Source organism: Folsomia candida, unplaced genomic scaffold, assembly GCF_002217175.1.
Source record: "Folsomia candida strain VU population unplaced genomic scaffold, ASM221717v1 Fcan01_Sc037, whole genome shotgun sequence".
In the NCBI taxonomy this organism is placed as follows: domain Eukaryota; kingdom Metazoa; phylum Arthropoda; class Collembola; order Entomobryomorpha; family Isotomidae; genus Folsomia; species Folsomia candida.
In genome coordinates, this window is record NW_019091229.1 from 823,017 (window position 1) to 849,406 (window position 26,390).

The following is a 26,390-nucleotide window of genomic DNA, read 5'->3' on the forward strand; positions in this document are numbered from 1 at the left end:
TCTAAATTCTATATTTAAATAAACTATACTAAATCCAGAGTAAAGTTGACATAATTAAGAGTAAAGTTTACTCTGGATTTAGCACAGTTTGTTTAAGATAGCATTCATAGTTTATTAACTTTTCAAAAGAGTGACCGTATTTTTAAGAGTGAACCAGGGTGTAATCATTGCGTAATTTCCACCTGGAAGGAAATCGGGTTACAAATTTCCCATCGGATTCGGGTAGACATTCACCAACTCCTAAACACGTAAAATAACGATGTTGCAAGTTTTATCAAGGTGGTCGTCGCCTGGGTCATGGTCATATTGCAAGTGTGGTCGATTTAGTGAACATGGTCGTGGTACTGGTAGTCATTTTTATTTGTGCCTCAGCCTGTGTCCCCAGCTCTCAGGGGACGCTGGCAGATGAAGATTTGACACTGACCTTCGACCAGAAAGTGAAACTTGACGAGGTACTTACTAAATTATTTTTTCGTAATTCGCATAAATTCCTCCCTAAAGTTTGATTTTTCTGTCCTAATCTTAAGTTCAAGGCTATTATAACTCCACGAGTTCCGCACGAGTATATGAAGTCGGAAGTATACTTACTTCCATGGTTACGAGGTGACAAACTATGTAGATAATTTTACTAACAATATTTATATTTACATATATAACATAGACCATATTTAAAGTCTATAAATGTTTCACCTAAAACCATGTATTTTTTTCACAGTAAATAATTTCAATGTTGACGCTGCAACAAAGGAAATCGTCATGGTATTTAGTTGAATACGAGAAATACAGTGTAGAAGGGATCGTTCATAAATTACGGAACGCAAATATAGCAATTTTCTAGACCCCCTCCTACCCCGTTTAACATGTGTCACGTATTTATGTAGGCATGATCTCATTGAATCCTTAGACCCTATCCCTCTCCACCTACCGTAAATACTCTATTTATAGCCGGGGCTAAAATCCAAAACTGAGGGTCACGGACCCGGCTACAATTAGAGACCGGCTATAATTAGAGACCCGGCTAAATCTTGCTCTGCCAAAATTTTTTACATGTAACAAGATCATGCTGGCTCAATTTGGGTTTTCTTTTTTAGCAAGATATGTCATCAGTAACCAATTGATTTTAAATTTACATCTTCAAACGAGGTTTAGCAGGTTTTTCAACTTTCTGTCATGATTATATTCATTATTAGCTAGCAATTAATGGGTCAATATTAGTAGTTCAATTTATTCGTTGACTAGCATAATGCGCTACATTTTCCTTGCATGGGCTATGAACAGGGACACAGCGAACAAGTAAGGCCATAATTGAAGACCCGGTCATAACTAGAGACCCGGCTAAAATTTTAAAATCTTGGTCTCTAGACCCGGCTATATTTGGAGACCGGCTATAATTAGAATAGGGCTATAAATAGAGGTTTTACGGTATTCGCGTTTAGAAATTTATGGACGGTCCCTAACCAGTTATGCTGAGTCGGAAAGATCAATTAATTGAAACTTGTCCTCGTTAGAATTTTAATTGGAGAGATGAAAACAAAATTGATTCCATCTTTGAAGACGATTGGACCCAATTTAATAAAGATTATCGTATAAGTGTGGAAGGATGCGATGCGGAAGGAAAACCAGGTAGTTATATTACATACTTATGTATGTATGTATATGCTATTTAATGGAGTGGTGCAAGTATGTATAAATCAATCACCGGGGCTTTCTAATTACCCACGCAATTAATTAATTAATTAGTAATTACTTCAACTGTAGAGCGAGTGTATGCACACTATTAGAAATCCGATATTAAAATTAATTTAATTAAGGAGTACTATACCTCCTGTACCTTGGGTAGTTTTTAAGAATACAATTTAAAATTTATCCCCAACTACCCAGAGCGGAGCGGAGATATGTAAATAAATTTAAATTTCGAACAGCGTTGTACTACCCTAACTACATAATTCTCGTGCCTCATAGCGACCCATACATCTAATACAAAATGTTATTTTTGTAGCTTTTTTGGAAAGCACTGAAAGCAGTCAAGAAACTGTAGCACAACTCAAGCCACTTTAGGGGCCGTCCTAAAAATAATGTATGAAATGCAGAAATCGCGAATTTCTAGACCCCCTCTTCCCTTAGCATGTGTAACATAGACACGATATCATTGGAGCCTTAGTGCGCCCCTCCCCCATTCGCTTTACGTAATTTATGGACGGCCCCTAACGAATTGCTTACATGATAATCTTCTAATTTTATTCCTAAATTGTTACTTCGTTTCAGTTTTGTCCCTCTTTGTGGGAGAATGGAACCTCCGAAGGGCCGTAGTGAGTGGTCAGTCCGACAAAATGTATCGCTTCATCGATAAATTATATGAAGAAGCGGGCTTCGTCATGAGAAATATGCAGAAGAGTGGAAACAACATAACCAGGGTGCAGTTTCTCAGTGAATTTTCGGGAGTGAGTGTTCAGCAACAATTGTGTCCAAGATGTGAGTAAATAATAAATTTGAATTTTACATTTGACCGAAACCTGAACAGAAAATAATGTCCGATTTGTGTTTTGGGAGAAGTTCTACACACTTAGAAAATTGGTATTAAAACATTACTGACCGGGGTACATATGACTCTACCGGCATGGTAATAATGAGAATTACGGTTTAGTACACTCTAAATAATAGTTATGGAAAATGTTCCCAAATGACAAGACAATTTGACAATTTTTAAACAACGGTTGGATAAATTTTACCCAATTTTTGCGTAATCCTCTTTTTTACGCAACCTTGAGTAAATTCTCCCCAACTTTTGTTTACAATGTGGGTATTCACGTCAATTAAAAACGTCGCTTCGCAACACATCTTCTCAACTTTGCGGTGTTTGCGAAATCGGTGTCGTGAACTACTTATTTTACATGAAAATGCGTAAATTGATTATTTGCAAAAAATAATTCATTCGACGGAAAAGTGTAAGGTTATCTGGCAACATTTCCAAAATTGAAGAGAGATTAAAATTTCGCTTGACGACGAGTTTGTGAAAAATAGTTTACGACGATAATAGATGCCCTTTTGCTTCGCATGTTTCGTAAAAAAATAAAGCAATCTGATTGGTTATCGCATCGCAACTCTTCGCAAATATCGCAAAGTTGCGAAGATATGTTGCGAAGAGATGTTTACGGCTTTTACGAAGTTGACGTGAATACCCACAGTGTAATGTTATGGTAATGAAGCGTTACCACTTTTAGAAACAAACTATCCCAATCGGTATAGGAAGTCATTATAGATATTACCAAATCAGTACCAATACGGAGTATATATATGCACAAAAAATTATTAAACGTTATTAATAAAAATTCCGTTATTTTAATAACAATTTTTTTCAAGGTATTTCCTTCTTCATTCGCATCCTTGAAGGCGCTGGCAGGAACCCGTTAATCTTTACCAAACTTATATTTCTAAACAGTAATGTTTTTTTTAGAAATAAATTAGACGCAAATACATAATTTGTGGGTAGTAAAAAGTCGTACTTTTTATTTAGTTCCCCAATACGCGGTATCTGTCTGGAACAACATTGTTGCTCCTATAACCCCGCCCAGTGTCGCGAGTCTGATCGAGCTGCACGGAACGAATAAGGAGGCTTGGAGGGATATTCTGCTTAAAACGCATGGAATTGATGTGTCCAAACTAAGCCCAGATTTTGGCGGGGATGGGCCAGATTCCGTGGATTTAGAAACTATTCGGAGGAATGGGTATAACTATGAATGTCCAAATTAGCATACATAATACTTGTGTGTAACAAGCGCGGTTTCTGAAACATTGTACTGTATTTTAATATTTAGGCGACAAAATTTTTGTAAATATGAAATAAACTTTTAATAAATGATTAAGGCGAGTATCATGTTTACCGTTTAAGTAATTAGTCGTCTACTGTCCAATTAGATATTTTCTGTAAGGTTTTTGACCAGCGGGTAGCGAATCGGGTACCCATTACTCGCACGATGTGTGTAATAAATAATCTCCGAAAACCACAGAAGTGTCTGCACTGTTCGTCGGTATTAAGGTTAGTAGGTTCCGAAATTATGTACACTGGTCCGTAAAAACTTGCTGTATATGCATACTGACACATATGGGAAAACTTTAATACCTACTGTCCTCGTATTTAGGCGTGTCACCTCATCTGAATAAATCTCACTATGCCCATTTTCGGCGATACGGGCTTTCCATATTGAATAAACCCTGTCGCTCGCGAATGGGTCAAAATATTCAAAATGAGGTGACCGGCTATAAAAATTCAACAGTATGTACATACATAGCTATTACTACACGGTATTACTTATAAATACCACTTTGGTAGAGTCATAAATGAATACCGCTTTCTATTATTGTAATACTGGATTTCTAAAAGTGTGATTATAATAAACTAATTCTTTTTAAAAAAACTTAGGTGAGGCATGCTTAAAAGGAGAAAACAAGATGTTATCATCGTGTAGTAACATAATATGCTAAATCAATGTTCATCTCATGATTTATAATTTTCGGTAAACATAACAGCAAAGTATATGCGCTTGGGACCATTTGCCTCGCCGTGGGCCGTGATTAATTGAATACAAATATGCCATCTTGCATAAATATTAAAATTTTGCTACAATTAAACCTTGTTAATTTAAGTAATGACGAACCATTATAATTAACGTATGTACTGTAACTCGTTGAAGATGCCACCAAGAAAAGTTTTTCATTTCTTATCCGATTTCGCTCGGGTTTGCTTTAAATGACGGGTTATAGATTTCTGCACATGAAAATCAATGTCAATCTTTGGCAGAATATTTGGAGGGGGGGTCTGTTTGCATACTAAGGCTTCGCCGTAACCATGCATTTTTTCATGTGGTCATGGTTACTATGCCTCACCTAAGAAAAAGTGAGAATTAATGATTACAATTTTATAATCCCGTTTGTAGAGGGTTTGTCATATGTAAATTATGCTTCGTCGATTTTCCATGGACAAAAGTGCCGTAATCGTGTAACCCACGACGACCGAGTAATACGCCGGTTTCACAGATTTCTTCAACCAGTACAGCTTAAAGGAGGATATCGATCCGTAAAGTCCAATTGGCCGCATAGCTTGCAACTTTCTCCTTAAGAACTTCCGGTCAGGACAACATTCCAGTAACGCCTTCCACCTGGTGCACATTTGCTTGGATTCTTCAAAAACGTCAATCCCTGTTTGCAACATGATCTGCAGCTCGATCGGGATCATGACGGAGATTGAGGGGAAATAGAGGTAAAACGGCATCGGAACTGTGTTTCGAACTTTTACTGTCACAAAATTAAAGGATACGCACGCCACGAGTGACATGAACATGAAGGAAGCAACGATTTCGCCAAGAGCGGCGGGTAGTTGACACGTTAAAACTTGTTGTTTCAAATAATCCCACAAATACTTAGCGACACCGAATCTTCCCATGCCCCAGTTTTTTAGGAGGCGTCTAAACCCTACATTCACGGAGCGAATGGAACTAAGGAGATTTTGGGTGAGGAAGTTAAAGTGGATGTGAAAGAAGCAGATTACGCGGCAGACGTGAAAGGAAGGAGGAAAAACGAGGAGAAAGCGGATGAAGAGAAAGACTGGGGAGGTGAGAAGATGGCCGAATGGGGAAAGATGAGAAATTAGGAGGGATAAAGGATCTAGGGCGGGGTACAGGATGAAAATTGTGATACAAAAGGGATAAGCTACAAATTGTGGGATCATTGAGTTCAAGATATTTTCGAAGAGTTGAGAGGTCGGAGATGTTGTAGGACCTGAAATAAAAATTTAGCTTCACTACTAGAATTTTTATTAGCTTTCAAATCAAAGCTAGTGCTCCCCATGAATCCGGATTCGGCCTGAATTAAATAAAAAAAAATCAGAATCGAGATGGGCGAATCCTCAGAAACAAAGTTTCGGGTTCATAATATATATTTGGCATTCAGACTTCGTCGGGAGCACTATTAACAAAAGTAATAACAACTGTTTTATGAAATCGATGCTCATATTTAACTATGTGAATTTCAAAATATTTGCCAAATATCATGTGGAATCTTAATATTTATTTATCAAGTATTATTAGAATTATTGCTCTGAACTTTTTCACATATCGATTTTATCGATTAAATTAGATCGAAATGTGAAAAATGGTCTCGAAAACTCTACACAATTTTTATCATAAATTATGTACACATGTACCTGTTTCCTTTCCCACTCTTATCACGGCATTGTATGAGGATGCAAACTCATCTCGATTCCGGAACATTAAAGTATCCGCCAGGAATGCAAATCCCAATAGGTGCGCCATCAATATAACTAACATGACGTGCAGAAGCTGAAATCTAACGATCCCATAAATCTGGGATGTAAGAAGTATTCCGCAAATCACGAGGTCAATCGGGACCAGGAGAAAGTTCCCGATCACCCAGCCCAGCAAATCGAGTGAAATAGGTTTAACGATAAATTTCCTAGTTCTACGATCCCACTCAATCGTCCATCCCCAAAAGTATTCGTATATGAGGGAGAAATTATTAAGACATTTATGTAGCAAGGGAGCCACACCCATTTTAAGACTTGAGTTCTTTAATACTTTAATGTGCTGTGGAAAATGGGGACGTATTTTTTAAGGACGTCATGCCAAGACCACATGCAGCTTGATAAATATATTTCATACATACATATGCACGTCAATAAGATATCAGTTTTGTGTGCGGGCTAAATTAAATTATTTTTTCCCCTTAAAATTATAATGCAAAGTATTCTCTTATTTCTTCATACATAGTTTTAAACATCCCTTTTCATGTCCTGTGTTATATTATTTATGTAAATTCCATGGCCATGCATTCATACCTACATGCATATTTATATCCACGTATGTATCATTGGAACGATGGAAGCATATTTATTTGTAAAAGTTCGGTTAAGCATTCAAAGCAAAATGCGATATGTAAAATTGATTATCATTTTATAAATGGGCCCTTTTACATATTTTGTGTGACACATACCTCTGTAGGTTCCCGTGACGGTCAAACTTACACATACTTACACATACGTGCTTCACGTGTACTGTATAACTCTTACTTTTTATTTCCTCTCAAAAACGGTACAAAACTTGTTCATATTTTTTAAAATAAGTGTTCCACACATCCTTATTTGAAATACCTAAAGACAAATAAGCACGTCTCTCTTGTCCTCTTGCAAGTGTAAATATTCATGAGAATTAGTGACATTAACTTTAGCATCTTGTCATATGTATTATAAATTCATAAATACGTACCATCACAATTTGCAACTACTGCATACTGCGAATTCATATCATATCACATAAAGTAGTATATAGCCACCACAACCACGATAACTACATACTTATCTACATATTTACATAAACGGAGAAAACTTATGCATTTATTGTATGAATTTATTGATCTCTCCTTTTTCACCTGTCGACCAAACCACTTTGACATATATTTAGCGAATACATATGTATGCTTGTGCATGCTTTGACCCACTTTCCAGATAACTGCTCCATGCACGAACAAATATGTAGTTATCATAGTTAAATATTTTCGCACATATGTATTTAATATGTAACCACTTCGTCGTTACCAGTTCTAATCTCATCTTGCTTAACAACAGTCCTGTTGCTAAGCAATATATTTGTAGGTTTCATTATTTAATACATTAATATTTAATGTTGAAAATAAAATAGACAAAAATTAAATACATCATGTTAAAAATTCTGTCGCAATTTTGATCCTACATACTTTAAAATATAATCAAAAAATGCATATTAAAAGTTACTCGACAATGTGATATTTATTCGGGGAAAGAACCATAATTGCGTAAAACAATGGGTAAGTTGCATCTTTTCATATGTTGAAGTTAACCATGTAATTAAGTAGTAAGTCATCTAAATATAAAGTTTTTGCTGACAAACCTAATTTTTCTCAATAAACTTACATTTGATTGCAACGTATATAATTAATATTATTGCTAATTTTCAGACGTAAATGGTGAAAAATTGACAATGATGATCATTTGTCATCATAGAAACAACGGATTGGACACCGTACTAATGTAATTGATTTTTACATGAATTATATTTTTATGTATTTACATGCATACATATGTCTATTGAGGAAATTCATTAGCGAACTTGTTCGTAAATAACAAATCCGTAACTTTTATAAAATATTTAATGTTACAAAGTTTCGCAAAATGAGAACAATCTGACCTCGTTTTCAACAATTTGGAAGCTAATTTCCCTAAGAAATAATTGTAGCAGTTTATAAAAGTTTTAAAGTTTACAGAATTTGAGAATTTTACAATCTTACCAAAACCTGTATGAATTGCCTCATTTATGAAATTCCTGCTTAAATTTAAATTATGCTCATTCCGGTTAAAACTTTCTCCGTTACTGCAGGCAGAGGGTCACAAATACTAATATGCCGATCTCCACAGCCTCAAATCCGGCAAGCTCGCAGGCTTCACAACGTCAGAAACTACATATGTATTCCGAGTCAACCATAAGAATTCAGATTTGGCCAACTACTGCACCCCGCGAGGATAATTCTTTCCCTGTCCGTATAAAAAATTTAGCATATCTACCATGACCATGATGTGATCCAATTAAGTGTTATCCAAGAAATGGTAATTTCTCGCATAAGAAAGTCAATAATCTAATTTTTCGCCTGAAATTTCAATTTTCTAGAAATTGAATTCATATAACGATGACGTAAATCTGGCATTTAATTCGATACTCTTCAAACATACATAAGTAGCTATTTCGCACATTACTTTGACGATTATGTACGGTACCATTATCAGGCCTTGTCTGTGTTGAATTATAGTTTTTAAGATAGCACTGTAAGTGTGACGGTTGTTTTGAACGGGATGGAGTGTGCAACATTGGAGGAATTACAATTCCTAGTATGTATGTATGTACTAAGACATCATGATAAAAAATATGCACACGTTGAATACCGGAATAATAATTATACTCAATTCCTGATTTATTTAAAATATTTTAAGGTCAAATTGGGCCCAAATTAGGGTCAAATAGCCTAACTTAAGCTAAACCTTTTGAATTAAATCGTACGGGTAGTCAAGAGAACGGGTTATTCTGACTGATACTCCTGGTGTATTCTTTTAGTTTAACTTATTTTATTCGTAATACATAATATGTAGGAACTATCAAAACAATTTATAATAATAATTCTAATACCATCATCCATATAACTAATTAATAACAAGGTATTGCATAATTTTAAAGGAGCCAGAGTTAAATCTACATACCATATCTTATAAATGGCCAAATACATAATATGGTCCTTACATATGCTAAAATAACTTGGACACACTCCAATATTTGTCTTTCGGGACTAATAAAGCGTTATCGCTTGTTATCAAATGTGGCCTAAATTTCCTGTTTAAATAATCTGCGTGAGAAGTTCGCGTATGTATACGTTGGACTTGTTACCTGTAAATCACTATATCAATGTGACCCGTTTTTTTATACAAAGAGAACAATTACGTTCTGCTAAATGAAACCAAGTTCCTGATTAAGTTCAGATGTGCATTTCAAGTCTATATTTGTATCGTAGATTTGAATCGATTACTAGAAATTAACACGCTATTCAGCAAAGAGTTACCGCAGGATCCATGTTCCATCGGGTCTATCCATGTCTCGTCTGTGGCATAGGGAGGACCGTGTCATATTGCAATTGTATCACCATTAAGAGTTCACATGTAAACAAACAGATCGGGTTGGGGTCCATCCGACCCAAATATGTATATAAGTGACTCTATTGACCGTAGTCAGAAACATTAGTTCAATATTACTTCGAAAATTATTTCGGAAATATTTGCCAGAAAGAAATAATGAAAATGGTTATCGTAATTTGATGGTTATCATAAGGACATGGTACCTGGAAGATGACATGAGATTTAACGAGTTTTAACCTCGCAGAATCTTTTACATACAACACATGCCTCGTGTATGAGATTGCAGGTTACACGGCGCATGGATGACGTAAACAAAACATAGGTCGGAAAAAACCTGCTACCTGATTTTTTCTTTTAACCGTTTTAGACATAATTTTGGGCGGAAATTCAAAAATAGGCATAGTTTTAAAATGTCACAACCGCGTGACCGTGTAGATGACGCCAAAGGAATCGTACGTCGAAATGAGGCAAAATGAGATTTTTATAAAAATTGAATCTATTAAAATAAAAATTGAAACGATTCCTCTCTGATTTTTAAGACACTCTTTATGTATACCTGTGAAAATCACACATTTTGGGTTGGTGGAGCCCTACTGTTTTTCATAATTTGCAGGTACACCCTCCTTCGTGTAGAAATATCAGATCTCATAAGAACCACGGCTCGCTTGTTAATTGTTCCGTACTTATATCTTAACTTCCTTAAAACCTTTATGAATGTAGACTTGGATGGAACACCAAAATGGGGTCAGAGTTTCACCGTTCGCAATTCGAGTAGCCTCTGCTTAAAAACTTATCATATACATATGTTGTCCAATACTGAAAAAGAACTCCTATTTCTACCAAAAAAATCACATTTTCAAAGGTATCGAGAATGATGAATAGGTTTAGGCAAACAAAACTAGAAAATTGTATTTCTTAATGATGTGCTTAATAGGAGAGTTAAGGTATCTATCTATCGGTTTTCCTACCGGGAGTATACAAGAATAGAGAGATTCAGATAATTACTAGAAACGTGACCAAAACCCAAAACTGTACATATATATTGTAGAATTAATACGTGTACAAAAATGACTACCACTCTTTTACTTGCACACTTATGTATGATCCATTTAACTACTTATAACTAACGATCGGTCACACCTAAGGTTGTAATTGATGCGAATTAATATGAAAATATGCAGTTCCTTTCTATACCACATGTATTTATTAGTGTGCAGTTAAATTTTTACCAACAATTTAATTTAACAAATATTAATATATAAATTATGTTTATGATATGTGTCAAATTTTATGCAAGAATACTGGTAGTTGTGCAAAAAATATTGAGAAACTTATATTATCAATGTATGTATAACCTAGAATTAATTAAACTTTTGCGTAGTGACTTGTTGTCTTGCGTACATACTTCAAAATTTCAAAATTTACGTTTACGGGGGTTTAAAATTATACAATAAAATAAACTTATGCAGTAATAATATTTCATCACGCTTGGTTTCTGATCGCGCATGTTTCCTTATGCCAAATATTCGAAAGTCGACACAAATTAACTGCATCAAAGGTTTAATAAGGCAAGACTTTCAAGAATTTCTGGGGGGGGGGCAATGCAAATTAACTCTATTAAGCCTAGAATTGGAGATAAATACAGGCACAGTTGACAGTCGCATAATAACTTCATGTACACAACAGGGTGGTTTAAATGTCACGCTCCAATGGAAAATTTTCAGATGGGGACACCCCTAAATCTCCATTAGGTATAAGATTTTAGATTGATATTATTATAATTATTATCAAAACTGATGGACCACACCACTGATGACGAAATTCTTAAAATGTTGAATTTTAGAGACAAAATTTCGTAACTGATGGAAATTTACGAATTTTTCCCATCGAAAAATTTGCCATTGCAGCGTGACATTTTAACCACCCTGTACATATGTAGCAGAGCACCGGAATGTAGTTTTCTGTATACGATATTTTAGAAAAAGTCACGCCGTAGTCCTGGAGGAGCGAGATGTTTGCGGAAATTCATGTTTTCTTTTAATTTTTTGGTCCATCGTCATCTCTCGAATGCAATTTATTGTATGCATTCGTTCACGGATGCATGGCGTACGTCCACCTGCGATGTGCATACGTAAATAAATATGTATGCTCGTATACATATTCGTATGTAAGTCCCAAGCTGGAACTAATAGCTGGAAATGTGACAGCTTAATTTTAATGACATTTTTAATCTTGCAAAACTTAATTTTTGATGCAACAAATGTACAGTAAATACTTACATCAATAAATCCATATGTACATTTACTCCATATGCACATCTACTAAACGGTATGTTTTAATCTTCAGTCGTATGGACAGATATGCAAGTGCTACTATATATCTGTGGTCGTATGTCAACTAAATACTAAATACTTTTGTACCGTTGGGTACTATGTCATTTAAAATGTATCATTATTGAAGCATTCAAATAATTATAAATAGGCTTCAAAACATTCAGTATTTGCTTTGCAGTGATGTATTTATTTTTATTGGATTATTTCAATACAAATTAAGAAATACTAATCGCTGCCATCATCATCGTTATCGTCCTCGCGCTCGTTCTCATCCTCGCGCTCGCTATCGTTCTCACCCCACCTATCGTCCACGCGCCAATCATCCTCGAAATCGCTGCTATCATCCATGTATAAATATATATCCTCCTCCTCCTCTAAGTCGTCGCCCTCGCTGTCCTCGTCCGATGTCGACGCTTCGTCCTCGTCCCCCGATGTGGACGCATCTTCGCCATCCGACTCTTCTTCCACCACCACAGAAAATCTCGACACGGGCATTTCATTCAGCGCCATGAACGCGAGTATACTTTCCGCTGATTCTTTGCTAAACTGTAATTAATAATACAAAATCCTCTAAGTATAATTATTTTTGTCAATGAACAAAAATCCGACTTACATAAAAATTGTTAATTTCGACCCGGTCCATTCCACCCATGGCGACGAGGAGTTGTTGAAATAAATCCATTTCGTCCTCTGACAAATCGTAAACCTCATTATCCCAATCGGACGTCCCAAGCGTGAAGGTTTTCAACTCTGAAATATAGGTCAAGGAGAAATTAACATAATGAAATTCATTACCAAACCCGGGTTAAAAAGAGTTAAACTACAATTAGCATATTCATATTATTCAAATTTATGCAAATACATACGTACACAACTTTGGAACTTACGCTCAAATAATTCCTTGGCCTTTAAGAGAGCCTGGATAACATCCTCAATGTCTTCTGGATACTTTGGTAAACCCAATGCCAAATGTTTCAGTCTCCAAACCCCGACACGCCTTCAGCACCACGCCCAACTTCATGCGAGTCTTCTTCCCACGGAAATCCGTCCCCTTGAACGTATCCAACTTCAACTTCTCCAAGTTCGGAAATGCAGTCACCAATCGTCTTAAAAGTTTGGGATCATGCAACTCCATGACCGTCAAATTCTTCATGTTCGGCTAAATCTTATCTGATTCACAAATATTTTGCAAAATTTCATCCCCACAATTCGACTTTGAAAATCCTTTCCCAATCGCAAGAGTTTTCAGATTTGGGACGATATTTTGCAAGAGGTCGTCACACCGAAAAACGTCGGTCATCTGGTTTCGAAACGTGCGTAATTTTGACATCTTCCTGGCATACGTGTTCAACAAAAAATTATTCATTCAATTATTCATTCATTGTCATGAAGTGCAGGCAACATTCATTCAATATATATTCATTGACAATTGGCAACATTCATTCAAATATTCATTCATTGACAATGGGGAACATTCATTCAAATATTCATTCATTCATTAACATATTTATTCATTCACTAAAATATTCACTAATTTATTCAAATATTTATTTATTCATTCCAATATTCATTTATTCATTCAAATATTCGTTCATTTATTCATTCAAATATTCGTTCATTTATTAAGTAGCTTCAGCTACTTTATGCGAAGACAGGATAATAGGAGAACGGATCGAGATAATCGAAATCGGTTTTCGACATTACGCATAGGACCCGAGGAGGATCCTATCAACTTGTGGGACCAATAAGACAACCCCCTTTGGCGCCAGAGGGTGTGGTCGGGGAAAAATGAGTTCTTTTTTCAGAAATTGAAGCTACGAATGAAATACATATAAGTGAAATTTAGTGCTCCCGAGTTGTGCCACACCATCTGGCGCGTGGGGGTGTGGTCTGGGGGAAAATGAGATTTTCACTCAAATTGAATCTATAGATGAAATATGAAATTGAGTATTCCAAAAGTTGTGGCAAAATCAATATGATATTCATTTTGACGTATATTTGACACATATTTCACCCTTTAGCTACATGCGTTTGCGACGGTTTATTCATTTTTTTTTGTATTCACAATTTGCACATGGTAGCCCATCCACAATTTGAGTTCAAATTATTATGTAATATGCATATGCCGCGTTACTCGGGCGAACTCGAACTTTAAATTTGACATGAATTTCAAGGTAATGATGAAAGCATTTGAGTCAAAAAATTTCCAAGATTCTTAGAGGTAAAGGCTTTTTGAAATATTTATGTGCTAAAATCGGTAATATCCTCTCTACATAATATTTGTATTACAAATATATACGGTATCTACTTATTAACTAATTTTTGAGCGAATTAGTACCATTTTGTTTTATTGTTTAGATGAATTCCATTCTTAGCAATTGACATTAAAATCAAAATATAATTGATTATAATCAAATGTGATCAAATATATTATGGTTTCATTGTCATTTAAGAGGAAGGTACACCAATCAAAGAGATAATTTGTTTAATAACTTGCAGAACCAAATCCTTCACCAAACCTCACCAAAAATCCAATTTCGGATAGATTTTCAAAATTTTTCATTCTCATTATCTTCATTGAGACGGGGAAATTCAGCAAAATCGTATTTTGCACAAGTCCCCCTTTATCCCACAATGTTAAGCTCCCCAGCAGCCACTGGTGATCTTAGATGACTACTTTATCATACTCATATGTAAAATATATTTTTTAATTTTCGGAAAATTTAATAAGCTCGAACATTTTCTGAGGGCTCTGCGTTCAACGAAATAGAACAAAATATCCAACGGCATCAATATCGAATATTACCACCTTTGTGTACTCTTCCTCCTACTAAAAATAGAATTCATATAAATAATAAAACAAATTGCTCGCGTACTCAATGTTTTCCGCTTATTGCACTTGTTGTCCGGCTCCAGACTTTCCTTTTTTTGAGAGATTTATGGCTGGATGAGCTCTCATCAAAATCGGACGACGATATTCTCGGTGAAGCACTAAATTTTCCAAAGACTTCGGGTTCAGACTTGATCTCCTTGAACGTCCAAATGATCCCAGTAGAGAAAAAAGCCGCTCTACACTGCCCGTGGATGCCGGAATTGCAAGATATTGACTGGCCAAATTCGACAATTCTTTAAAGCTGGTTTCGTTTTTAGCCCAAAATTCTAGTGGATCGGATTTCGACGGTTCTCTTTGTAGACCTAAATATTTGTCTACTTCATGAGCGACAGTAGTATTCGAATTGACAATCCTTGGCAGCATGGAAAATGGATCGTCGTCGTTATCTTCGTTTTCAGGAAATGTGTGTAATGCTGCTTCAGCCGAAGGATCTTCCTTGCAATATGACTTGAGCATATCAGTGACCTCGTCAATTGAAGGAGTTTCAAGGCTTCTGGTTCCATACAAGGCAGGTTTGACTAAAAATTGTTCAACATTAAACGTATTACATATAAGATTAAAATGTGTTCGTACTTTTAAACACGTCGGATTTTTGACGAGGGTCCAACAAAGCACTCAGGATAATGTGGGGGTCATTATTTATTGCTTTCTCGAATCGATTTTTCAGTCAATCCAGTAATTGTGCTTTCATACAAGTGAATCGTGTAGTTGGAGTTTTAGCAATTTCTACAAATTTAGAAAAATTGAATTGGGTAACTGGATAAATTAAACATATTTTATTCAAAGGAACCCAGCAAATTATGTTGCCATATTCGTACCGTTAAATGCATTTACTATCGAGTAGTAAAACAAACTACTGGTTACCCCATCACCTTGAAGTTTATTTGTTGCGTCACAAATTGGCTTTAGGAGATTTTTTATTTCGATCATTTTTTCTTGAGGCTCAATGCTAGGTGTGGGAGGCAAATTTTTTGGCTTCTTTGAACAAGTGCTGGCTTCTCTTATTAGGTTGCAAACCTCACCGTACACTTTATCCTGCAAAATTCCAAAATTTTAATTGTAAATTAAAATTATGATTTATTGTCCTTAAAATCGTTCGATCTGAAATTACCTGGCATAAGCGTTCCAAAACGTAATAAATATAATTCCATCGAGTAGCAGCTGGCTTTATCAACACCTTCCCCACAACTTTTTTTAGTCGCTTTCTCCAATAATTTGACCGCATGAAATACTTTACAATTTTGAAAGCACAATCCAGAACTTCTTTAGGTCTACCGCCTTTTCCAATGACGTCTTTGATCACTAATTGCAAGGTATGTGCATAACAAGAAATCCTAACTTTTTCACCAATTGTAATGTTTGGCGTCGCTACATTGACTTGATCATTTGCATCACTTTCTTCCTCTTCATCCTCAGAGCTCTCACTAATATCAGAGTCTTCCGGTTGTGAATCGTCTTCAAGGTCGATAGCTAAATCGTCTTCATCCGTCACAAGATTTTCAGTCTCCTCGATCCAATTCTTAAAGCCGCAAACCATATTGCTAGGGCCATCAGTCACAAGATAACCGACCTGAGTTTAAAAGCATTGCATTATTTATTTATCATTAATAAAATTGCATATTTATGCTTATTATTCACCTTGGTCGTGCTAATTCCTAATGAATCCAGAGATTGCTGGAATTTTTGTTTTATATTTTCTCCGGTGTGGCGTTCATTAAATTGCACGGCTGAAAGGACGTTTGACACCAATTTCCATGTTCGGTTCTGCGTATCCTTTTGAATATAATGGTATTTTAGTCCCATAATTCCGTCACCCTGTCTACTTGTCCATATGTCAGATGATATGTGAACATTGTAATCCTGAACGTGGTTGAGTGGATCTTTAATTTTAGGTTTTATCTGGAATTCACACAAGCGGGAAAATTGCATGCATAAAGGTTTTATTATAATTTTATGCGTATTAGAGTAAGTCAAAATTACATACAATCTTGTTGACCGTGTTTGCTAATTTTCTTGCCAAGGTCACTCGGTCAGGAACTATAACTCGTGGATTAAGGTCAGATACTAAGCTCCTGAATCCTATCCCATTAACAAAACTGAAAGGGAGCCCATCAACGGAGACCAAATCTTGCAGATTCGAGTTGAATTTTGATTGGATAGGGTCATTTTTATTATATTTGTTTTGATTTGAGTGAAAAAACTCGTTCACCTTATGATTTTCTTGTGGGATTTCAATTTCCAAAGCCACATCTTTATGCGAGTTCTGCAAAAATATTCGATAAAAATTAACGAATTTAATTACCACTTAATAAATTTCACGTAGGTATATAAAGTTATCCATACTCTATAATGACGATTTCCGTTTGCTTTAAAGTTGCTCTCATCAAACGAGTAGACACGACTTTTTTTACCAGCTTCGGTGCACTTTTTACAAGTTGCAAAGAACTTTTGGGACTCAATTGAATGTCCAAGGTAGCTGAACTTCTTCTCAAAGAAGAAACGGAACTTCGACAAATTTTCAAAACCTGGTTGTTTTACGAGTTTAGGCTTTTTGGAACTTCCCTCAGAATCATGCTCAATATCAACTATTTCTTTATCCTTGTGGACAGCTTCGCCATCGCCAGGGTTGACTTTTGATGTCATAAATAACTTCTCTAGGTTGCAATTGTTAACTTATAAAGTTTAATCCCTCGGTATAAAGTATTCGAACGATTTTTATTTATTTTTTAATCTGGGCACACGGGTAATAATCTAAAATGGGTTGGAATATTGAACTGGCTCCCACCATGCTCCGACCGAAGTTCCCGGCACGCAATGATGATGCACATAAGGAATGAGAATTTCAACCACGAATGATGACACATCACAGACCACAGACTCATTCACTTCAACGTGAGGTGAATGAGAGCCAAATTTATTCACAATTCATTTATTACATTCACCCATCCCTTATTCAATTCATTCATTCAAAATTTTATTCATTCATTCATTATTCATTAAATAAATGTCCGGGACATATTTATTCATTCAATATTCATTCAATAAATGAATGTGGTATATTTATTCATTCAAAATTCAAAATTTTTGAATAATTCGTACGTATTCAATATTCAAAATCACTTTAGTGAACGAATGTGAACAGGTATGCTTCCTGGTGGGGAGGTGGTATTGAATTTTTTCGAAATTCTTCGTCTTGTCCAAGGTTATCGGTTCGGTATCGTTGACGCAGTCAAACCTTAGTTTGACGAATTGGTCGCTCACTTGATTCAGCATGCGGGACAGATCTGCAAGCTTATCTTCCGCTCGGGTGATCATACCTCGACACGGGTATACTCCTAATACGCCGGGGACCCTGAGGCGAAGCCGCGGGGTCAGACACCCTGCAAGACGAAAAAGACCCTGAGACGCTGCGAAGCAGCGTCTCAGGGTGTCAAGCAGAATCTCAAATTTGGGACGCTGTGAAAAATTTCGCAGGGTGTCTAGCAGAGTCTTAAATTTGATACGTTGTGAAAAATGTCGCAGGGTGTCAACGTGGTTCTTAAATTTTAGATGCTGTGAAAAATTTCCCAGGGTGTCTAGCAGAGTCTTAAATTTGATACGTTGTGAAAAATGTCGCAGGGTGTCAACGTGGTTCTTAAATTTTAGATGCTGTGAAAAATTTCCCAGGGTGTCTAGCAGAATCTCAAATTTGAGACAGTGTGAAAAATTTCTCAGGGTGTAAATCTGGTTCTTAAATTTGAGACGCAGTGTAAAATGTCGCAGGGTGTCTAGCAGAGTCTTAAATTTTATACGCTGTGAAAATTTCCTCAAGGTTTGCCAAGCAGAGTCACAAATTTTAGACGCTGTGAAAAATTTCTCAGGGTGTCAATCTGGTTTTTAAATTTTAGACGCTGTGAAAAATTTCTCCGGGTGTCAGGCAGAATCTCAAATTTGAGACGCTGTGAAAAATGTCGCACGGTGTCAATCTGGTTCATAAAGTTTAGACGCTGTGAAAAATTTTTCAGGGTGTCTACGTGGATCTTAAATTTGAGACGCTGTGATAAATGTCGCAGGGTGTCTAGCAGAATCTCAAATTTGAGACGCTGTGAAAAATTTATCAGGGGGTAAACCTGGTATCTACATTTGAGATGCTGTGAAAAATTTCTCAGTGTCAACCTCGTTATTAAATTTGAGACGCTGTGAAAAAATTTCGCAAGGTGTCAACCTGGTTCTTAAATTTCACACGCTATGAAAAATTTCTACGGGAGTTAATTGTGAGATCATTTTTAAACATCAAACTGATTATTTTTCGATTTCTTCCATGATAGTTATTGCATTTTGGATTAGTCCAAGATCGATCCAAAAAATTACATTTTATATTTTATGGTACGTGTGTATGAAAAGAATTAGACGGTCTATCATACATTTCTAAAAATAAACATGTGCGCCCACACAGTCCTTGCGAACTTAAGGGTGATAAACATGCCCAATTTGGCCCAACGCCAGCACAATCGAGACTTTCTTGAGAAATTTTTAACAACATTTTAATTTCTCGTCGGGTGTCACTCGTTTATATATTTGCCATGAAAAAATTACTTCCCTGAATTTCTGTCGCGTTATTAACGACGTAGGAATCGTGGCAAATGTCCAACTTTGTTGGTGAAATTTTTCTGTGAAGCTTGGGAAGTCTTGCGTTTACCATTTTTTCTTGACCTTAGGTATAATTTGGTGCATTTTTTTTACATACGTTTTGACCCTCAATCTATTGGCCTTAATATGATATATACACGTAGTTTGTATTAATCATTTACTTCTTGGCAGCATCAGGCACGAACATGGAGCGACACTTTCAAAAAATAAATTCAATCTTTTCTAACTTTCAATGGCTCATTATGATGGTTTTTACTCATGCTGCGTATTTTAGGGCGACATTTTTGGATTCGCCATACTTTTTCTGCAAGTCTTAATTTTTGCACGGACACGCCCTGCTCTGTTGAAATGTACAAAAGGTGTCCAGACATAGTTTGCACTAATTCATAATTTAATTATGCGATGGTTTTAAGTTGTAGAGATTTCTAGGATCTGGGTAGTCAGATGCATTTGTAATATTCCACACAAATTTGAGATTTCTGGAATCGTTTTTTGACTATTTGCTATTTGTATCCCAAATTGCTAGTGATCAACTTCCCATGGCAAGAGCCCTATGTTGCACTTTGTTTGGAAATTGTAAATTAGGCTAATCCTAAGTCTTGGGATTTTTCTAAACCCAGAAACATGTAAAAACAAAAAACCCTTCTGAAAGTGCACATCTGAAAAATTTAGCCTGGAAATTTCAATTTGGCTTGAAAAATACAACTTCTTAATTTTTGAAGTTGCGCCAACATTCGAAAATCCGAATGGTTTTGGTGGAGAAATGTTTTTAAAATTCTGTCACGCAACAAAATTCTCCCATTGTCACCAGTTAAAAAATATAGGGCTGCTTATTGTGGTCATTGAACAAATTAAAATGATCCGTTCAATATTTGAGTAACGGCTTGATATTTCATATCGCAAAGTTAAATAAATATATTTGTTATAATGATTGACTGAGAATTAAGGGTAAAAATATCGGCTGCGGCGGACATTTCACCGACGTGGAGCTCTGATTCCGATTCATGTACCGGTACTGTACATGTACTTTAGCAAGCGTCATGAACAATAAATAAACAAGACAAATTACAAAATTGAAGTGAAGTGGGCTGTTTCAACTTCGTTGTTCGCGAATCTTGTAACCTAATAGGGATTCGCAAAAACTAGATGTGGCCAAGCTATTATGTAAAAGAAATTATAATTTTTGTATGCAAATTTTTAAGTAAGCTCGATGGCCCGGCCCTGCGGAAAGTACCTATTTATTAGTACATTTATTAGTAGTATTTATTTATTAAATTAGTATTTATTTATTTATTAGTAGTATTTATTAGTAGTATTGTGGGAAAGTACCTATCCCACAGCTACTCACTTAGGCTCTGTTCCTATAGGACTCTAGTCAAGAAACCATTCCAAAAATCTCAAATTTGTGTAGAATGTTACAAATATATCTGACTACCTACATACGCGTACAAAAAAGACTTATATACGTACATTGTCCATTTCATATTTGATATTTTTCATCACGTCCGCCATTAATGCTTTTTCTGAAGACTTTGAAACTTCATTGCTAATTGTCTGCCACCGAAACCAAAATTTTCTTGAATTATCGACTGTTTCCCAAAGCTGGGAGTATTTCTTCAACATAGCCAACATTTTTTTATTGAGCGAAGATGAGGGATGTAAGACGCGCCCGCATATTGTAAGTGTCAGAACCTTATAGACCAGTAAAAATGAATGCGTGAATCAAATGTAATGAAACTTTTGTGTTATACTAATGATGAGTATACCAAGGTTTTTTAGTCCTTCAATGGTCCAAATACATCTTCCATGCCGGAGGAAAGAAGACTTTGTCGCACACGCCTCATGAGCGCTTTGCCACTCGTTTCGCCAACTTACAGTATGTAACAAAAGTATAGCTACGATGACATATTTTTTATCTCGACATGATGCCGTAATATTTCAACTTTGAAACTCCGTACAAAAATGTCAAAACTATCTGCCGACAATTTCCTCGTCGCCGATTTTTAATGTCGCAGATAGGTCAAAGGTCAGGATTATTTTTCTAAAAAAATTTGAGGCGTCAAAAAAAAAACTTCGTGGATAATTTTTTTGAACTTTGCAATATTTTTTACTGGATGCGGCATGCGTTTTGAAGAATAATGAGCTTTGGTCGGACCGTGTACGATTTTTTTGGCGCCAACAGGAATTTTTCGCCCAGGACAGGTTGGAGGTCTAAAATCGCCGCCTTGGCGAAAATTAAAAACTGAAATATACGTTTGCATATAGAGGGTCCAAGAAATAACCGCAAGAAATTGGTTTCTTGCAGCTATTTTTACCCGCAATAAATGCAAAGTGCAAGAAACTCCTTCCCGCCGCCATAGTTCTGTAGGCGCGTCGCTAGATGGCGCTCTGTTTCTTGCATTTCTTGCACATTGCATTTTTTGCTTTGCAGTACAAAAAATGAGAAAAACCCGCAAGAAACGAAACACTGCTTACAATATGCGGGCACGTCTTACATATGTGAGGTTTCCATTTTTTGACGTCAAACTGAATTTTTTTTAGATTTCTTCCTTGATAGCTGTTGCATTGTGGATTAGATAGTCCAAGATGAAAGGAATCAGACGGTCTATCACATATTTCTGAAAACAAACCTGTGTCCTCACAGCCTTTGTGAGGGATCCGAAACATGCGCAAATTTATCCAACGCCAGCCAAACCTGAGAGTTTTTGGGAATTTTCGAAAAACATTTTAGTTTCTCTTCGGTTTTCAGTTGAGAGATTTATTTCCCATCGAAAAATTGCCTTCCCGGAGTTTCTGTCACGTTATAGAACTCGTCGTGAATGACCAACTTTTTTGGTGAACTTTTGTTGTAAAGTTGCGGAGGTTGTGCGATTACCATTTTTTCATTAGTTCCTTTAGGTTTTGCTTTTCATACAAATTTTTTTTCATACGCTTTGACTTACAGTTTATAGGCCTTAATATAATACAAGCGGTTTGTATTAATCTCTGACTTCATAGCCGCATCAGACACCGGCGTGGGTGGATAATTTTCAAAAAAGGTACAATCGTTTAACTTTTGATGGGTCGATTTGATGGTTTTTACAAATGGTGGTTATTTGACGTTTACATTTTCGGATTCTCCATACTTTGTTCTGTATAACTTAATTTTTGCACCGCCACAACCTTGTCCGGTGAAATGTAGTCAGACCTTCTTCGAGTATTTGCCAATCAAATTCTCGTACTTGTTTCTCGACTTCTTCACTTTGAAATCGTGTGCGAAATTTATGTTCCATTGAAGACTTATTAAATTTTTGTAGCATGTAGTTAGATGTATGTAGCGTGCTCCACAACAATTTCAAATTTTGAAGCCCCAAGTGATCAACTTCCAAGGGTGAGATCACTTTGGTAGAGTCATATTCATATTCATATAATATAATAATAATATAATAATAATTTATTCATGACAATTCTTACAAGGCTCATGGCCCATAGAATTACAGGTTAAATTACATCGTAAGGAACTAAATAACAAATCAATTATACTACAATGACAATTATTTCCTTGCAAAATTATCCTGGGGGTTCTCGCTTAATAACATTCTACTAAATAAGGTTTGTGTATGTTAAAATACAGATTCTTAAACATTTGCATTATAACAAGAATAAGACAACTTGGTTAAAACAGTGATAGGATACGAAAAACTCAATTAAAAATTAAAGTCATTGTTTGCAGGATTCAAGCACTAAAATCAAATATGTAGATAACCATCAGACATAATTAAGCTATTCATATTCATATGAATACAGCTAACTATTATTATTTTAAAACTGGATTTCTAAGATTTTAAATGTACTAAAGAGCTGTAATTAACCTTTTGAGTTTAAGAAGTTAATTAATCTATATTTCAACAACTCAAATTAACAGCAAATGAATAATTTATACCGGGAGCGTAAATAGCGTAAATAGCGCAAAATTAATCGTCACGATCTCGCAATTCAAGATTTTACATAATAAGCACTCAAATTTGAAGCAACTTTGAGACTTAAATTGAGTCACTCAATTGAAACCGTATTGAAAGGTTAAAAATAAGGCGCAGAAGAGTGACATAGCCATGATTACTATGTCTCATGCGGTAATATTCACATTATCCTATGCTAAGAAGATACATTTTGGAATTTTGGCCTTCGGCGAAAATTGCAAAAAAATGACCGACACCCTGCGAAATTTTTGGGATTTAGACCCTGTGGCTGACCCTGCAGGTGTCGAGGTATGCGGATGATGTCACTTGGGTCAGCGTCATCCAGCGCGATTGTCAAGGAGTTGAGACATTTGGAATTTGACAAATCTGGGAAGAATCCCCACGGAAGAATGGCCTCCTTCAAATTTGGCGAGGCGCTGATAACCAGCGCAATAAAGCTGGAAAGATACCCCGTCACATGTTCAGCATTCAGTCAAAATGTAGGTTTCATATTTTGTATTTAAAGACAAAAGAAACACAGGATCAAATCCGATTTGCCGAATCGTAATTAAGAAGTGTATGTATTCTGCTCAAGTAACTTACCTTTAACTTGAGATAAGATCAATGTTCTGGTTTACGTAGGGAATTCGTTTCAATTTAAACAGCCGGAAATAAATTTAGCACATGTTGACTGAATGGCTAGGATTGAATTGAATTCCCCCCGGATTCATTCCATGCGCTGGTTCTCCAGTGACCCCACCAAGGAAGAAGGGCCGATTCAATCTATGCGATAAACTCTGAGAATATCGACACCACGGTCATTTTCGCCGACCGGAAGTTGTCTTTTCACAAAAATGTGCTTATAGGATGTCGTTCGAGTTCCGCGACAAAATCAGGACTGCTTAAACTACCGATGAAAGTAATTCATTCTTAAGGCTCCTATGGATGACGCGTTGGGGCGTTAATTTCGCTCTACCCTTATTCAATGTGTTTAAACGCAAACCCTAAAATGGCATCAACCACATGAGTTTTGAGAGAAATTCGACTTTTAATAGTTTAATGTGAAACTAATTTTTGTACAAGACCAGGTCAACAAGGTCTTGAAGACCTTGGTGCTTTAAAAAAATAATTTATCTATTTTCGAGGAAATTTATTGTGACAAAAATGGTAAATAAATGAGCTAATTTCTTACAAGTTCAAGGTTTTATACTACCAAAAATTAGGTTTGGAACTAAATATCAAAAGTTGCATTTTTCTAAGGCGAGACCCAAACGTAACCATGCACCCAAAAAAATACGTGCATGGTTACGGCGAAGCCATAGTATGCAGTTAAGTGCTCACCTCAAAACAGTCAGATAAGATTCTGAGAGAACCATATGCCGTAGAGACATGCGGTTTCGACCAATGGGTAGTAAATTCTTTGTAGTATTGCGCATAGATCTTTGGGCTTAATCGGTTCACATCTTCATGGTGTATTTCTCGTTTTAGTGACTTTTTTTCCTGTATCTCGAAATATTCCGCCGAAAGTGAAAAATCGGCAAAGGAAAATCGAAAGAGCTTAACAAATTATTAAGATCATTCTTTAGAGTCATGAAAATCGGATGCAAAATGACGAAGCTATGGAGGTTTGAAATTTTTTATATTCAGTTACATCCATAGCAACTTTAGTAAAGAAATTCTTTATATGTATGCGTAAATGATGGCCCGAGACAGGGCTTATATAATCGTTACGTCCGTCTGTCTTTCGATAACTTTCTCAAGCGTTTGACCAAAATTTGGTACAAATATGTGTCTGGAGAATACAACGACCGAGTTCAAATATTGGTACAAACAAGATTTGAAGTGGTGGGGGTGACGTACATACTTACATCAAAATTTAAAAACTGTGTTAGAAAGCAGAAATTTGACATGGAGCTTGATAATGGGTTCTAAGGAAAGAATATGAAATGAAATTGTAAGATTTTTCAACGGGAGGGGTGGTATGTGGGGTCACCCATACCGATTTTCAAAATCATCCGATCGAGCTGAAATTTGGTACAGAGGTTTCTAATGGTTTCTAATTAAAGAATATAAAGTAAAATTGTAAAAATTTTCATCTGGAAGGACCCGAGGAGGTCACCCATACCGATTTTTCAAACTCATCCAATCATGCCGAAATTTGATGTGGGGATTGCTAGTTGCAACTAATAGAAAATATGAATTGAGATTGAAAACATTTTTTTTGGAGCGACCCTGTGAAGCGACCCATACTGATTTTTCAAATTCATTAAATCGAGCAGAAATTTGGCAAAGAAATTTGTAATGGTTCGTAATGGAACAATTTGAATTAAAATCGGAAAAATTTTCAACTTGCTATGGGTGACCCATACTGATTTGTTTCAATCGTTACGTTCTCGAACCGCAATTTGCTACATATGCTGCCAATCGCTACTAATGTAAGAATGTTAATTTAAATTAGGACCATTAGTTTTTATTTTAAAAATTTTGAAATGCATTTATGATAAAATTTCCTTCAAAAATTCGATTGGGTGATAATTACTTCCTTTTCCTAACTCGGGCTATATCAAGTATAATCTCTTAATGTCAGAGTTAACAAATTGTTCACTTAAAAACCCTACAATAAATAAATTTAAAAAAAATAAAACTAAGGCGAGAGGCGCTATTACAAACACGAAACAAGCCCTCCCACCAACACCCCCGTCTCGCCGTGGCCCCATTAATATTTTTATATCTGGGGGGTGGTACCACAATTTATGATTCAAACCTTTAACTACTAATATAAACTGCATTTAAAATTGATATACAGTACAATGTTATATTGCACTGCACTTTTAAAACCTATTACCTGTAGTTCTTACATTAATTTCAATTTA

The 26,390-nt window shown here is 35.9% G+C and overlaps 2 protein-coding genes and 1 long non-coding RNA gene across 3 annotated transcripts; 2 read left to right on the top strand and 1 right to left on the bottom strand.

The window, feature by feature from the left end:
* The first annotated feature begins 290 nt into the window (after nucleotides 1–290).
* Nucleotides 291–3,871, top strand: LOC110861053 (SEC14-like protein 2). Its single transcript, XM_022110165.2, has 7 exons — nucleotides 291–452; nucleotides 528–603; nucleotides 716–759; nucleotides 1,509–1,623; nucleotides 2,266–2,472; nucleotides 3,361–3,438; nucleotides 3,515–3,871. Exons 1-7 carry the CDS (start codon nucleotides 333–335, stop codon nucleotides 3,748–3,750), a joined length of 876 nt encoding a protein of 291 aa, XP_021965857.1. The 5' UTR covers nucleotides 291–332; the 3' UTR covers nucleotides 3,751–3,871.
* A 3,749-nt stretch (nucleotides 3,872–7,620) lies between these two features.
* On the top strand, nucleotides 7,621–11,201 carry LOC110861116. Its single transcript, XR_002549027.2, has 3 exons — nucleotides 7,621–7,854; nucleotides 8,005–8,077; nucleotides 8,424–11,201. It is a non-coding gene; the product is annotated as an uncharacterized LOC110861116 (long non-coding RNA).
* Nucleotides 11,202–14,947: 3,746 nt separating this feature from the next.
* LOC110861015 lies at nucleotides 14,948–16,753 on the bottom strand. Its single transcript, XM_035860819.1, has 4 exons — nucleotides 16,589–16,753; nucleotides 16,062–16,520; nucleotides 15,769–15,985; nucleotides 14,948–15,468 (listed from the first exon to the last, which is right to left on the bottom strand). The coding sequence occupies exons 1-4, from the start codon at nucleotides 16,751–16,753 to the stop codon at nucleotides 14,948–14,950; spliced, it is 1,362 nt and encodes a 453-aa protein (XP_035716712.1).
* Between the last annotated feature and the right edge of the window lie 9,637 nt (nucleotides 16,754–26,390).

Excerpts from the sequence above, each read along its gene's own strand:
- LOC110861053 (XM_022110165.2), top strand. The coding sequence starts at position 333 with ATGGTCGTGGTACTGGTAGTCATTTTTATTTGTGCCTCAGCCTGTGTC. Across the intron at positions 604-715 it reads CTTACTTCCATGGTTACGAG|TAAATAATTTCAATGTTGAC; the intron begins GTGACAAACTAT and ends TTTTTTTCACAG. Across the intron at positions 1,624-2,265 it reads CGATGCGGAAGGAAAACCAG|TTTTGTCCCTCTTTGTGGGA; the intron begins GTAGTTATATTA and ends ACTTCGTTTCAG.
- LOC110861015 (XM_035860819.1), bottom strand. The coding sequence starts at position 16,753 with ATGGGACTAAAATACCATTATATTCAAAAGGATACGCAGAACCGAACA. Across the intron at positions 15,986-16,061 it reads TTTTGGAACGCTTATGCCAG|GATAAAGTGTACGGTGAGGT; the intron begins GTAATTTCAGAT and ends GGAATTTTGCAG. Across the intron at positions 15,469-15,768 it reads GATAGTAAATGCATTTAACG|TCAAACCTGCCTTGTATGGA; the intron begins GTACGAATATGG and ends AACAATTTTTAG.